Source organism: Martes martes (assembly GCF_963455335.1).
Source record: "Martes martes genome assembly, chromosome: 1".
In the NCBI taxonomy this organism is placed as follows: domain Eukaryota; kingdom Metazoa; phylum Chordata; class Mammalia; order Carnivora; family Mustelidae; genus Martes; species Martes martes.
In genome coordinates, this window is record NC_137888.1 from 177,810,360 (window position 1) to 177,823,781 (window position 13,422).

Sequence of the window (13,422 nt, forward strand, 5' to 3'; positions counted from 1 at the left end):
ATCTGACTCTCGATTTTGGCTTAGGTCATGACCTCAGGGTTCTGGGATTGAGACCCGCATCAAGCTCTGCACTCAGTAGGGAGTCTGCTTGAGAATTCTCTCCCCCCTCTGCCCCTTCCCCAACTCATGCTCTCAAATACGACATTGGAAAAAAAAAAAAAAAAAGTCAGACCCTAAACTAGATCTAGCTTTATTCCCATAATTACACTGAATGCCCAGAGTCCTGCCAGATAGATACTATTATCTCCCCACTTCAAAATGAGAATACTAAAGCTCAAAGAAATACAGCAACTTGCCCAAGGTGCTCAAGCTGGGGAAGGCAAACCAGATTTAACCCCTATCACTGCAACTCCTATGCCCTTCTATTCCGCCTGTTACACCCTACTCCGTTATCTCTCAAGCCCAAATCTGAGAGGCCTTCCCAGACAGCCACAATGGCACTAAACTGTCTCTCACCAGTGCATCTCAAGTCGCAGACCACCCTTAGTTCAAAACTTGGACTGCTTATTGTTCTCCAAAGGTGACTAAATTCCTCAAACATAGGAAATGGACTGAGTTTATTCTTTTAGCCCCCAAATACACAACTCACACAAGTTGCCCAACTTAATTTTAGGAACCCATCCGAGTTGAAAAGTGAAAGACTGTGTGCATTCCTAAATGCACATGGCAATTGCTGGTCATCAACTAAGCTTACCTTTCCATTATAAATTACAAGAAATGTAAAGAAAAATATCCAAAATGAAGATAGTCCAGTACCTACCACACATTTAACCCTCAAATTCTCAGGAAATATATGCATTAACACTGCATTAACACACATTGCTACTCAACTGTAAGCAAGTATCAAGTCCCACCATAACACATTAAAGACGACTTGACTGGTTTGCCTGTATGTCCAACTTGGAGAAACACCTGTCCACCACCAAGTGACAATGTGCTGTGCCTTTCTATAGGCCTGGGGACGCTGGTTTTATTGACCTTACCTCTTCTGTTACTGGGACAGTGTCAAGGGCATCCAACTGTGTGTACTGCTCTCAACTAAACCCAGCAGCAAAGAAATGCTTCAGGGATAACTGAGAACCCTTCAATTGGGTAGAAAGTAACTGCAGGATTAGTGAATTTAGGAATCCCAAAATGGATTGTGCAAACAGTATCCACAAAGCTCATCTGATTTCAGCTGTTAACCATTTGCCAAGCACAGGTTAGCTTGTGCGAGTATAAAAATTAGTGAAACAGTGGAATGTGCAGACTGGGAAATGGAGTTGTTGACATTTCTGTCATTAGTTAAAAAACCCACTGCCTTTGGGGGGAAAGAAAAAAAGTCTGTTAGTATAAACCTAAGCCACAAACTACACTGCTGAATTTTGGAGGAAAAAAAAAAGTCCGTTACTCCAAAACCATTAGAATACAACAGGAAATAGTATTCTAGAATGGCAAGTAGCCAGAGATGGTCCATTGTCATCCTGTTTAGTGCAACAATCAGTCTATCAAGTTACCCCAAAACTCTGTACTACCAATTCTGTTTACTAAAGTTGACTATGGGTAAGTTAGAGATCAAATATGAAGCTGAAATTCAAAAATATTTAAATTCAGGCATATGCTAATTGGTACTAGCTTCTGAATCCAAAGCCCCAGGTGTTACTGTTTACTATCATCTACTATGCAAAACATAAAAAAAGCAAGAACCCAGGGTTTTTAGAAAACGGAATCCATTCTCTCCATTTAGGGCAATTCTACACTTCTAATCATGTAGTTGTCTGAAAGAAACCTTTCTAAAATGATTCCAGTACAGATATTGTACATCCATGCATGCAAGTTAGTGCCAAATTATGCCAAAAGAGAACTTTTTTATAAGGTGAATCAGGACTTCTGTCAGATACCAAGTTTGAGTTGTCCATTCACGTCACGTGCACCCTCCACGCGGAAATCCTTAAGACTTAAGAAACAGAGGTGCATTAAGCTTTTTCCCTTACAGACCAGGAAATGCTTACGGATCCTAAACCATCTATCTAAAGTGCCTGGGGAGGCGGAGCTGGGACAGAGGTGTGAACTATTAAAGAAAATAAAGTAATTCCACACATATATTCTTCTAATTTATATTTTATTGCATTATGAAAATAATACATTTGGCAAAGTAATCTAGGCTCCAAATTGAAATAAAAGAAAATTCTGAAGTGTACTGATTATTTTTTGAATGTGAAATATTAGATGTATCCTAACCAATACATACTAGCATTCTTATTAGGCCAATAATCCAATAAACCTAATTATAATAATTCCACATAAAATTACAAGGTGTTTTTGCATTCATCCATTTTATGATTAGCACAAATCTCAAGAGAACTGAGCTTCATTTGATCAAAACCAATGTAATTAAGAAACTCCTGTTCAGAAGACAACTTGAAACACTATCCAAAATTTTTATTTCCTTTGGTTCTACAAGTTGCATTTTCATCCTTATCACGTTACATTTCTCATAAACATTGTAGCAGCTATAGATTCTGCCCAGTACCTTTATAAGTAAACTAGTATATTACATTTACATTATTTGAAAAATTACTGATTTTACAAATGCAAAAATGCATAAATACATGCCTATCTACACCAGCAAAACAAAGTACTCTGAACCTCCATGCTTTAACAGGCTACACCTTCTGGCGCAGGATTTCTGGAACGCCTTTCCAAGCCAAAGGGTTATAGCTCTCTGACGGGGAATTCCACTGCTCTGTCCACATTGTTGAAAGGTGTAGTTACAATAAACCCTAACTGGATTAAATTTATTTAATAATCAACATTTAAAATATGACATTTTCCACCACTTATTTCTGTTCTGCTACATTTTCAGAACTGAAAAGATGTAATTTTTAAAATGTACTAGGATATTTTTACCTTTTTAAAAGGGGAAAGTGCTAAAACATATTACATATTATTCTCTATCCTCATCAGCATTTCAAGTTTTTACATGTTGGGCTCAGAATCTAGATTCTAATAGGTAAACAATCTGCTCAAGGCCAAAAAAAGGGAAAATAACATTTTTAATCACTGAGGTCTTGCTTCTTCATTTAGATCTTTAATATGACTTTGCTGATGTAAGAAAATGTGCCTAAAATCAGCCTTTAAAAAATTCACATCCGAATCAGTTACTATTACAACTGACATTTTCATTTAAGCAAAGTCTGTGTAAGTGCACCTATGCATACTTGCGGAAATCTACTTCCAAATGGGCATCAGTATCTTAAACCAGCTGAACAAGGTTTCCCAGTTTAACTACATAAGTATTCCACCTATCCTAAAGGAGATATTCCGTGAGCATTCTACAATTATCTGTATGAACAGCAACAAGTTTGATCTATGATCAACATATGAATATCTAATAAATATTAAAACTATTAAACTATAGATTAAAATGCAGATCTCTCATAGAGTTAAGTGATGGCATTTTGGTACATTCACCATTATTGTACTTTATTTAATAAAGAAATACATTTGCCCTTGCAAAAATAGCAATTGCAAGTTTACAAATAAAACCACAGACCTCAAAAGTCATGACGCTAAATCTTCAACTTATAACCAACAAAAGTAAATTGATTTGTTTACAAATGGTCCATGGCACAATTAAAACAAAAAATATCAAAAGGTCACAGGATCTTAAAGAATACGTTTATTGACAGTAATTTCATAAATATCCTAAAGAAAATTTCAAAATTTCTAAAATTAAAATGTTTAAAATCTGTTCTCATTGGCAAAATATCCCTCAACAAAATAATAGGTCAATAGGTCACTACAAATGAATGTCACATTTAAAATTGGCTTCAACATTTTTGCAAAAAAATTTTTAAAAATTTACAATGTGTGATTTTTCTCCCCTCCTGGGTACAGTAAATCAATATTCGATTTTTATTTTAACTACTAGACATATTCTTAAATATATCATCAAGCTGCTGTGAACCTGACAGTCAAGTCAGTCAGTAGTATATTTACCCTATAAACATAAACGGAGCCAAATCATTTGGTAATTTCAGTCATAGCAATTTAAGTAGTCAAAATGCAAAAGTTGTGGTCGCCACCCACATCTCCCCAAAGATTATGATACAGTGTCAGAAATTGTTTGCATCAGTTTTATAAGTTCATCTGTGTACTTCAGGTATCTGAAACTAAAAAAGGGATTCTTTTGTATTTTGATAAAAATGTACTCGAATATTTCATAACATTAATATTTATTGCTTTATATGAATACTGTATTGAAAGCCCAAGCATTCAGTTTACACACAGAAATTATACAATTATATACCGCTTCACAAAGGCAGTGAACACATTACATTCTACAAAATCTACTTTACAGAAATTTAAAAATTCTAAATATCAAAAGGTACAGCTGAAGAAACAGGTATAAATTTGGCAGCCAGTAATTTTGACAGGGAAGTTGCAGCTTGCATGACTTTTAAATATGTGAATTTGAAAATATTGAGTTTAGAGTAATCATTGTGCTTTGTGTTAATCTGAAAAATATAACACTGGCTGTCGAAGAAGCATGTTCAAAAATATTTAATTCACTTCAAAATGTCATACAAATTATGGTGGTTTCTATGCACCCCTAAAGCTTCAGTCATTTAGCTCCAGTACATTACTATAGTAATATATTAATTCTTCCAGTACAGTGGGGTTTCATACCATTGACATTTGCATACTCTAGAATAATTTAGAAAGAAATGTGTAATATTCACAATGTTCAGAAAAGCAAGCAAAAGGTCAAGGAACCTGCCGGGTTCTTCTGAGATGGTCTCATGTCAGCATTCATTCTACAAAATAGTAAGCTAATGTTTGAACACAGTTTCCAAGATAAAGCATATTTTCTCATAAATAATGAAGTCTTTTTCTCAGGCACCTCAGAAGTATACAAAAGAATTTTAGTTAGAACAGATCTCTTGGAATGTGTTTAACCTGGTATTTCAACAGACTTATTTCCAGGGTTTCACAAGGGCCAGATTTTATCTGAATTACTCAGAAGAGAAACTGAAACTGTCTTCTGAAAGAGGTGAACTCAATCATTACCAATAGAAAAAGTATTCACTGTATTCATCTCTTATAGAAACAGAAAAATAGAACATTTCCCCCCTTAGAATAATATATATATATGTATATATGACTTAAAGTTCCATTGTACATAGTCAAACAATAAAATCTGGAAGCCAGCATGAAACCCTATAATTCACATGTTAAAATGTTGAAACTATGACCAAAATATGAAAACTGCTAGAGTTGTCAGAAAGAGACAAGACAAAAAGATTTCTTGCATATGTATAAACTAAATGTGATAATCTCCAAAAGGTTTTCAAAATTATAATTATTACCTTCCAGTTTAAAAACTTTAATTCTTTAAAAAAAAAAATCTATACACAAACCACTGATTTGACAAGACCAGGAGAAGAAAAAAAAAAAAAAAGTCAGCGGTACGCAGGACCCAGAGGAGCTGATATTCACAGTTCTTACATGTACAACTCTTTCAGGATTTATCCCATAAAGTACTTTATTTTACAACCTGCTTCTCTTGTAAAACTAAAGGTCCACTTTATTACATAAAAGTTTTATACAGTGTAAAACCAGAACTGTATGTAAAATACTGCATCTACATATTTCTCAATAGTTAGTCCTGTTCCATTGGTTCATCTGTGACTTCTGTGGTTTCGTCCTCATTTTCCATGGATGACTCTGAGAGAATCTCTCCAGTTTTACTGGAGTTGGATCCTACTAATTCTTCTGTCTCATGGCAATCAGAACCACTACTTACAGGGCCTGTATTTGCACTACCTTCAGAATGTAAATCTTTCTCAGCTTGAGTCAGATCAGATTCCTCCATTTGATTATTTTCCTCAGAAGTCTCTTCATTCACAGTTAAGGCATCATCAGATTCTTTTTCTTGATTTTTTCTTTCTGGGATCATTTCTCTTGATGTCATAAAAGACTCTAAAAATAAGCAAATGTTGTTGTAGTTAAATTTTATTTTCAAAATACCTCCACAGTTAAGTTTCATGAATTCTGATATTCTACAGTTCAAATCATATCCCCTGAAACTCAGCAGCAAATACATACAGGTGGGAGAAAAGCCCAACATCAGCATTATAAGGAGTTCCATTATGTTAAATTCTTTCAGGCAAAATGAAGTACAAGAATTTGAGGATCTCCTTACTCCACCCTTTTACAGATGGTCTCTAAATACCTTCTTCTTCCTCTTCATCCTCTTCTTCATCCTCTTCTGTACAGTGCTGCCTGGTACAACTACTTTCCTTGTCTTTATCCTGAGATGATGACGATGCTTCTGTTTCTTCTACCATAACCGAAGCAATTTCACTGGAAGATGTTTGACTGGCTGTCTCTCTGACTTCGCTTTCTTTGTCAAACCTGAGTCTTTTTACCTCATGCCCCTCGGCCTCCACACCATCTTCATCAGGATGTTTATTTTTTATAGGGCTCACTGAGGAACCTTCTGATTCAGATGTCACAGAGTCACTGTAAATGTTTTTTTAAAGTGTCGTTAATAAGACTGTTTTCTTCATCTTCCACATTCTCATTTTTAAGGTCTAATAATTTTTAAAATTGCATTTCAGTGTCAAAGTTAAATTATAACTTCTGAACAAAGAGAAACACAAGAATAATTTCAAGGGAACCTAAACTGTGTCACGAATATTTCTCACTAGAACTAGTCAATAAGTTATATGACATTTCTGTTCAATTCCCCAGTAACCTAAATGTCTTTCCATAAGAGAACTACAAGTCTTCCAGATGGACATACTCATTAAGACCTCTCACCTGTTTAGTCTGCTTTGGGATATAAATAAAAGCTTTCCTTTAATGATCTACAATGAGAAATAACTAAAAATTTTCAACTCTGATAAATCTTTTCTCTTTTCAGATTACTTTCAAAAACAAGAAATAGAAAGCATTATAATCACTTTACTTTCTTTAAAATAATTAATTAATTAATTAATTTCACAGACAGAGATCACAAGTAGGCAGAGAGGCAGGCAGAGAGAGAGGGGGAAGCAGGCTCCCCGCTGAGCAGAGAGCCTGATGCAGGGCTCGATCCCAGGACCCTGCGATCATGACCTGAGCCGAAGGCAGAGGCTTTAACCCACTGAGCCACCCTGGCACCCCGATCACTTTACTTTATTAAGATGCTATTACAAATTAGCAGTTTTAAGCTTCTCTAGGACTGTCTTCATCATGTGCTATTGCTGAAAAAGTCCAGAAGCCATAGACCACACTAAAACCTTGCTGTGTCCCTCAAAACAACAGCATACAGTAGATAATGAGTGCTGAAAGGATAAATGTCAACCTATTTTGAAAACATTTTCTGTTTTTAAATATAAATCACATACAAACCTGTGATTTTTGTCCTCATTTTGCTGTAAGTTTGACTCTTTGCTGTCTGCGCTCTCAGGCAAGCCATTTGTTGTCATGGGGACTGACAAAGAAACCTTTGGTCGATTAAGTGGCCTGGGTGTTCCAGGCCCATTTATATTAGACCTAGGATAAGATAAAGAACATCATTTTCTCATTGGTGAGAAGTCACCCTCCCAAGGTTTGCTTATGTGAACACATCACAGAAGTCTTTACTCTAACTTTGACTTTCAAGATTTCAGGATTACCAAATTAATTGTTCAGTATATTCTATGGCTTCCATAAAATGCCCAATTTTATATAAGAAAATATATTGAACCTGTTCTCAAAATTAGGAACATACAATCTCTCTGGATATTAACATCAGTAATCTCACCGTTCAGTATAACTTGGTGAATTTCCAGGAAACATAACACCATTCATTCGATTTAAACTATTAGAATTATTTTTCCTATGAGAAAAGGAAAAAACATTATTATAGACCCTTTAGTTCTTTAATTTTGGTAAGAGCCACAGGCCTAAACGATCTTCTGTACAATCTCACAGTCACAGAACACAACAAACAGAATTCTTTAAGAAATAGCATTAACTATGGGATTACCTTAATATCTCATTTAACACAGGTATATTCTTGCTAGAGTTCTAAAAACAAACATTATCGTCTATAAAATCAGACATTTTATAAATCCAGTGCCTTTTTTTCTCTTTAAAGATTTTTCCTTATTTATTTGAAAGAGAGAGAGTGCGCGGCACACATGAGATGGGAGAGGGTCAGAGGGAGAAACAGAGTCCCCATGGAGCTGGGAGCCTGATGCGGGACTTGATCCCACAACTCCACGATCATGACCTAGCCTAAGGCAGTCGCTCAACCAACTGGGCCACCCAGGTGCCCTAAATCCAGTGTTTCTTAACAGAAGACATCATTCTCCTCTCAATTCCCCTTCATGGACCCCATAGTCCCAGTGGACTTTTGGCAATGTCTGAAGACATTTTTCAGGGAAAGAGGTGCATTATTAGCATCTAGTAGGTAGAAGCCTAGGACAGTGCTAAACCCACTTTAATTCCCAGGACAAACAATCGTAACAAAACATTAATAGTGCCAAGGATTGTGTCTTAAACCAACACGTTAATTTGCTATATAAATCTTGACAACTGGAAATACTTTTCCATTGTGAGGAGGAAAGTCATCAAGGAACTATTCCAAACCTAGGAGTTATTCCCCAGACACACCATGGCAAGGTATCTAGAATGGGATCTCAGGGCCCTGAAAACCATGACAGGACATAAATCCACAAATTTTAAGATTACAGCAAATCACCAATCACTTTAATCCAAACCTTTTTACTAGAAAAACATACAGATGATATCATTGGTAATACTCTACTTGAGGGACTGGGTGGTAGGTTCACAAGTATTTATAAATATTTTCCTGCATCATTTCCATATAAAATAAATGTGACCTAATTTAAATACTTATATATTAGAAAATATTAGAAATGTTATAATCAGTGTATACAGAAATTTTAAAAAATTTCTATACTTACTCTGAAGAAGGATAAACACAGCTAACAACCATCACATTCTGCAACAACAAAAATTGATGCTTTAATATGCAGAAAAGCACTATGACATAAAGGTTAACCATTTGTTTTTAAGCTCTCAGAATCACCCTGGCACCCCATCTACTCCAATTTTACTAATACAAGAAAATAAATGTTTAGAAGTAAAAACTTTTAATCAAACAACAGAAACCAAAACGATTAACACACTAAATCTAATAACCTACTAAACCATTTGCTCCTTCTGCCAGTATTATTTTAATTCTACTTTAGCTACCTTGGAGCCCTGATATGTATCAAATTTAATACAGTGGAACCACACTCTTATTTTAGATCGAAATCATGCCAAGATACTTGGAGACTGAAGTATTCAGGCCACGTATAATGAATTTCCTTAAAAAGCAGTACACAATCAAAAGTTTGTGTAGTAGTATCATACATCCAAAAAAAGAGCTTCAGACCTTTTTAATATAATCTTCTCAGTAATATTGACTTTCCTAATAGTCAATATTGATTAGAAGTGTAGTATGACCCACAGGAAGTGCTTTTCAGCACTCCTGCAGTCCTATTACCCATATTTCACAGATCAGAAACTGAGACTTAGGTTATGTAACTGGTCCATGGTCACCCAAATATGAAACACTGCAGCCCTGATTTGGTGAGAGGACCACTCCTGGTATAACTACTTTAATTGCCTCTTCATTCAAAGATTGCCAAAATCTAATTATTAAAAGTCCAATAAGCTGAAAATAAGTACTGATGAATCATCTCACCTTCCTGCCCTTCAGGAATCTCATTAAATCAAGGGCATGGAAGCGCAACAAAACAAATTAATCCAATAAGGTCCTAAGATCTGTTGTAAACATTAAGTAACGGTTTTAGATTCCTGTTCCAAGGGTAGAATAAACTGAATCTGAATTATAACCATAAAATGAACACTAGACAATGTTTTAGGATCAATCAGAGGGAATTAGCAACCTACTGGTCCAATCTTGGTTCTCACAGGGCTCTCTCATTGGTTCTTCACTTCAAACAAGTCCATTTCCTACTTACTAGTCCCTCAAACACCTTGATGTCTTTGTTCATCACACTGTTTCCTAGATCCAATATGCCCTTCTCTTACAACTAACATCCCTTACCAACAAAAAAAAACAACACTTCTTCATTCTTAAGTCTGATCTACATCTTTCTCAATATCTAAGTTAAATTTTTCATCAGATTTTCCAAAGTTGTGTACCTCTGAAGTCCAGAAATGAAGAAATGAATTCCATGGGTAACAAGTGTACAAAACACAACTAAAGTTAAAATATCAATTCCAGAACTTTGTAGAGCCTTTGATACTAATGTGTACTAGGAATTCTGAAGAGACAGTAAGCTGCATTCCCCAAACTTCAGTGATCAATAAGTCCTCCCTCTGTGTCCCTTCTATTAAATCTTGCTCCAAAACTTAGTTTTTCCCAAATTAGGAAAACAATTTGGGAAAAAAACTTCAGGTATGTTTCAGGAAATCTATTTGAAGAAAAGGTGCCTGAAACAGAACTTACTCAGTGCTCTCTTCTGAAATAAAGTTTAATATAATCCCAATGATTAAGATAAATACCTTCTCTACTCCTCTGAGAAATTTGTCTGTTCCTGTATAGTTTCTCCTTGGATCTGTTAGCAATTCACATAGTCGCTGAATAGTAAAAGGGATACTGCAAAAGAATATAATTTTATAGTTTGAGGTCATTAATTATCAAGAGAATCAGAAACATTATTACTCTTACTATTTAAAGATTTATCTAGTTACCCATGTATTAAGCGATAAAAGAAACTGCTACAATAGGGAGATGAAATGATGAGTGACTTAAAAAATACTCAAGATAATAAGCACACCTATCTCTTTAACAAGAAAATCCCTAGCCTTAAAAAGCAATTAAAAAAGAACACACAAAATTTAGAAGTTTCAAAACTAATGGAGAAACATATTTTTGACATTCTGAATATGATTAAAGTTTACAAGAGAGGCAACACAAATAATAATCAAGTTACAGTTTATTAAATACAGGAATTTTCCCTCAAGCATTTCTGTGCACATAAAGGTTTCTTTACAGTGTCTCCAAACAAAACTACAAATGTAGTATCAGACAGAACAAGGCAAATGATTCCAATGAAGACGTATGATAGAGTTCTGCTCCACAGTTAGTTTTACACACAATCTATGATTCATCAGATGTAAAATACACACAAATACAATCAATATTTTGGTAAGTGCCTTAACATAATTAAATTTTCACTTGATCATATCAAATACAAAACTGATGTAAGTTGGAACTAAAATCTTTTATAAATATTAAAAGTTTATCTCACACACTTCAGCATTCCTCAGAATTACAGTCTGTACAGCCAACCTAAAAGCATTAGATAGGACAAACAGCTAAAAAGTACAGACATAAACTTCAGACTTCATTATGTGCCATTCAAATCTATTTATTTTCCTTATAAAGAGAATTACAAAACCTCAAATTAAGAGTTAATATTCACAAAGTTCTTTACTATGTATAGGAATTTTGATACAATACTCTCCCACAAAGGAAAGCAGGTAGTGCATAATAGTGCCAAGACTCAAACCCAGTGTCTCTAACTTCAAATCCCTTATCCTCCCCTCCATTATTCTAAACATACTTAAAATCTTGTTTATTTTTTAATGGGACAGACCATATTTAGTCCTCATATCCTTAGCATCAATATCATTCTTATGTTCTTATAAAAAGCCAGTATAAGGTTTATAACAAATTTTGTAAAGGTGTAAAGTGTATGTTATTCATATGAAACAAACATTTTACTTAGGAGAGCCCAAGAATCTATCATTTCTCAAGTAGCATCAAAACCTAAAAATCAGAAACTATCATTCTGTCCACAAGAGACTGAGAGCTAACTAAATGGCAGAATGTGTGTCTGATATCACAAATACTCAGAAGCAACTAGAAATTACAGAACTCTGATGTTCACCATGACTGCTAAAGAAAATTCCTATGGGTTTCTGAGAAAGAATACGGTTTCTTGCTTTTGAAAATATGGTCAGACTGGAGTACACACACAGTCAAAACGAAGAATCTTTGAAATGGAAAAAGGAAACAAAAAACACACCAACAACGTTACTAATAATGAAACAGCTTACTGGTCTGTTTTATTCATTCCTCTAAAGACACCACATAAGTGAAAACCTATAGCTAATACACGAAACTGTTACCTGCATTAAAAAATTCAGGGAAACATTTTCCCAAGCTACATACGTAATAAACAACATGAGTTTACAAAATGTCTTTCCTGAAAGCTCAAGGGCAGGATCTCCTCCTTTATATTAGGTTCAATATACGAGTTATTTGTACACATACATATCTGAAATGCAGTACCACCATGGATTTCTGAGTATTAATGGTATACCAGCACCTCAGCCCCTTCTTCAAGTTCATTACTTTCCAAACCTTAAACACACAAATTCCACCTATCTATGTTATCCCCTCATTAATTAACTCAACAGTGATACAATCAGAAGTGTCTACATTATTAAAAAATAAAACAGCACCCACTGTTAAGAATATTCAAACAATACTTAACCGATAAATATTTCAACAGATATTAACTATGTCTTTTCCTCCAATTAAATTTCTTTCAAACACCAAAAACCAGTATTTTCTCTTAAGTTAAAAATAGCTTTAAAACATAAGTATCTTTAAATTGTCTGTTTAACAATGTTTACATGTTTTGGCTAATTTTATTCAGGAAGGCAAGTAAAAGCATAGCCTATTATTAACAATGCATGTATTGATAAATAATACTGCTTTTAGGGAGAAAAAGGTATTATGTTTGCACAGCACTGTTAGCAATAAAAGCCTATGATAAAACGTGTTTACTCCTTGGTCACTTTCACAAGCTTTTGAAGGTATTTTACGAAGTGTCCAATAGATGGCACTAAAATGTCATATAATACCCACCCCCTTGCATAAGCAGGCTAAAATACAGGTATTACTTGTAAATAAAAGTATCCTCTGGGAACATTAATATAATCTTGCCAAATGCACTGAAGGTCTCTTTATACAGTTGTACTTTTTAACCTTTTAGGTAAATATGAAAGCCTACCACAAGCTAAAATCAGAGCATGTAAATAACTACAATAAATGTCAATAAAATTTTGTACAGTGTTCTCAAAACAGAATAAATTGTACGCCAAGGAGGTAAGTCTGAACCTGGAAACACTTAATCTACGTTAGATCTTTAAAAGGAGGTATAAGAATAAACCAGATAACCAAATCCAAAATGAATGGTTGGTACAAAAAATTTGTGCAAGTTTTGCTATTACTTCTTAGATATAGCATACAAAACAGTTTATTCTAACTCCTGAAAATATTAAAACTTTTTCCAATAAAAATCACTAACTAAATTAAGACCCTATGTGCCAAGAAGAAAAAAGCAAAAACCACAC

At 34.5% G+C, this 13,422-nt stretch overlaps 1 protein-coding gene across 4 annotated transcripts in view; it reads right to left on the bottom strand.

The window, feature by feature from the left end:
• Positions 1–2,094: 2,094 nt before the first annotated feature.
• Positions 2,095–13,422, bottom strand: part of PPP4R2 (protein phosphatase 4 regulatory subunit 2) — a 55,169-nt gene continuing 43,841 nt past the window's right edge. For all 4 annotated transcript variants that reach the window (XM_080808275.1, XM_080808274.1, XM_080808276.1 and 1 more), the window contains 6 exons: positions 10,558–10,651; positions 8,943–8,980; positions 7,775–7,849; positions 7,381–7,524; positions 6,218–6,507; positions 2,095–5,964 (listed from right to left, as the gene is read on the bottom strand). In XM_080808275.1, the coding sequence (XP_080664401.1) occupies positions 5,645–5,964; positions 6,218–6,507; positions 7,381–7,524; positions 7,775–7,849; positions 8,943–8,980; positions 10,558–10,651 (961 nt within the window). In that variant the 3' untranslated portion in view covers positions 2,095–5,644. The remainder of the gene's footprint in view (positions 5,965–6,217; positions 6,508–7,380; positions 7,525–7,774; positions 7,850–8,942; positions 8,981–10,557; positions 10,652–13,422) is intronic.